Raw genomic sequence first — 2,500 nt, 5'->3', positions numbered from 1 at the left:
CTAAAGACAACATCAACAGAGTGCACACTACCTAAAGACAATAACAAAAGACTTCACACTTCCTAAAGACAACAACAACAGACTTCACACTACCTAAAGACAACAACAACAGACTTCACACTACCTAAAGACAACATCAACAGACTTCACACTACCTAAAGACAACATCAACAGACTTCACACTACCTAAAGACAACATCAACAGACTTCTCACACTTCACACTACCTAAAGACAACATCAACAGACTTCACACTACCTAAAGACAACATCAACAGACTTCACACTCTTCACACTACCTAAAGACAACAACAATAACAACAGACTTCTCACTCTTCACACTACCTTAAGACAACAACAACAGATTTCACACTACCTAAATACAACAACAGATTTGACAGTACCTAAAGACAACAAAAACAACAACAGATCACACTCTCCACACTATCTAAAGAAAACAACATTGAACAAGATAAAAACAATAAGTCAAACCTGCCTGCGATCAATCTAGTTCGTTTTTCTTTGCAATGGATACATGGATGGCTGATTCGCAAATTGAAATATGAACTACATCTATCAACATTCCGCTTAAACTTATGATAACTGGCGTATGTTGGGCGAACGTGATATGAAGGCATCCAGTCATCTACAACAACATTACGTGAAGTCGACCGTTACTCGCGTAACCACAAGCCACAACACAACTTTTGGAAACGGTCATATTCTTTGCACTCTTTATTGAAATCTAACGTTACATAACACAAAGTACAATTAACAGCATGTAAGTTGTGTGCAATAGCATTTCGCTAAGATTAGCAAACTATCCTAGCTAACGTTAGCTGCATCAAAGTTGTTTGACAGAAATACCCCATACACGTCTCTAAATCTTCCAGAATACGATGTAAATAAACTTTTCAGCGTATCATTATTTACTTAAGGATGCTAAATGTTTTAACACATGAAAGCCTAAAACGTGGGTTTTAAAACTTACAAGTGTCTGGCAGTATCGTGCTTCATAAGCTTGGATCTCCCTCCTTTGCGACGGTGAGTTCTTCTTCTTGAAATGATTCTACGATGGCAGCAATCAGTCCAAACCAGCGTGTTGCTGCCCCCTATTGTACTGGATTAGAACTGCAGCACAGGTCCAACATTGTGATATGTAGCAAGCAGAACAACCAAGTACGACTACACGTCCACGGGGTTAGCTTTCTGAAATAACACAATTCGTTTTTAACATTGAATTTATATGAAAGGACTGAAACACAGCGATATTGCGTGGTCTTCATAGGATGAACAATCATAGTCATACGCCACATATGCCGCTAGGTGGCAGCAGATACCAACTACATCTCTGTTGTGTGTGTACAACTAAATCTTTTTTTAGCAGTATCTAACCTGCAACCAGAGACATAATTAACCACATGTATCCCATATCCCAAATATGGAAATATCCCATATTTTCACCCATGGTGCATTGCAGGATGTTTCAATACCAACCATAACAATGTCACGTTGCCGCAGTAACGGAATCAGTATTGTGTCAGCTTTTGTGTATTCTGTAAGGCTAGACTAGAGAAACAGGAACAAACATGATTGGCCTGGAACTGAACTGCACTGAACTGAACTGAAAACAAGCCTCCACAATGAAATCATTTTTAATTATTAGACGATTACATAACTAAATTACAAACATTTTTGACAACGGAGGGAAGGAGCGGTCAGGAGGCTCTGACACCTGTTAAATCCTCATTAGGGTTTTTTTTTGTTGTCTATTGTAGCAAAGGCTTCTTTTGAAGACTAATTTACCAGCAGCACAGTCATTGGTGCCTTTCAAGCGAATTGTACGTGATGACGTAGAAGGTTTTGCTCCTCCCCGCCCCTCTCGTTTGACAACACAGCGGCGCTGACGTTGCCGCAGCCACGGTGTGTTCGTTCCTGCTCAGTCAGGAACTTCCTCGTCAAACCGTCCGCTGCTGCACACACACTGCCGACAGAAGTTCGTCTACCGACTACCGTTCATCCAGCGCGCCGACCGTGAGCCCCGGAGTTCCACAGAGCAACATGGCCCAGCACGAGAAGGACACGAGCACGTTATGCTTGTTTGACGTGGACGGCACACTGACTGCAGCTCGGCAGGTTAGTCAGAGCAGCGGTCGGTGACACATTCACATTAGCTGTGTAAGCTAGCAACTCCTTGCTAACGTCATTCATTCATTCATTCATTGTGCAGGTTCTGTGTATATATTCGTTGGAAAGTCAAATAGGGGAAGCAACGGCGATTCTCCATTGGATTGTTAGCATATATCTTAAAGAATACATGCTTCAACAGCACTGACATGGCAAGCCAAGACCGTAGCTTTGAGTGTAACTGGATCGATGTGTGTAGAGTTGGAGTGTGTGTGTGTGTGTGTGTTTTTGCACAACTTTACGTGACCGACAGGGCAGTGCCAAGAGTTTTGTTGAAAGCAAGCAATAACTAACTTGTTTAGCTAGCGGTGTCGT

At 41.9% G+C, this 2,500-nt stretch overlaps 1 protein-coding gene across 3 annotated transcripts in view; it reads left to right on the top strand.

The window, feature by feature from the left end:
* Positions 1–1,883: 1,883 nt before the first annotated feature.
* The window catches only part of pmm2 (phosphomannomutase 2), a 5,003-nt gene continuing 4,386 nt past the window's right edge, over positions 1,884–2,500 (top strand). For all 3 annotated transcript variants that reach the window (XM_042703914.1, XM_031563751.2, XM_031563750.2), the window contains exon 1: positions 1,884–2,134. In XM_042703914.1, the coding sequence (XP_042559848.1) occupies positions 2,060–2,134 (75 nt within the window). In that variant the 5' untranslated portion in view covers positions 1,884–2,059. The remainder of the gene's footprint in view (positions 2,135–2,500) is intronic.

Source organism: Clupea harengus, chromosome 26, assembly GCF_900700415.2.
Source record: "Clupea harengus chromosome 26, Ch_v2.0.2, whole genome shotgun sequence".
NCBI lineage: Eukaryota > Metazoa > Chordata > Actinopteri > Clupeiformes > Clupeidae > Clupea > Clupea harengus.
Note: the sequence above shows the minus strand (reverse complement) of the source record. Positions and strands in the feature narration are given on the sequence as shown.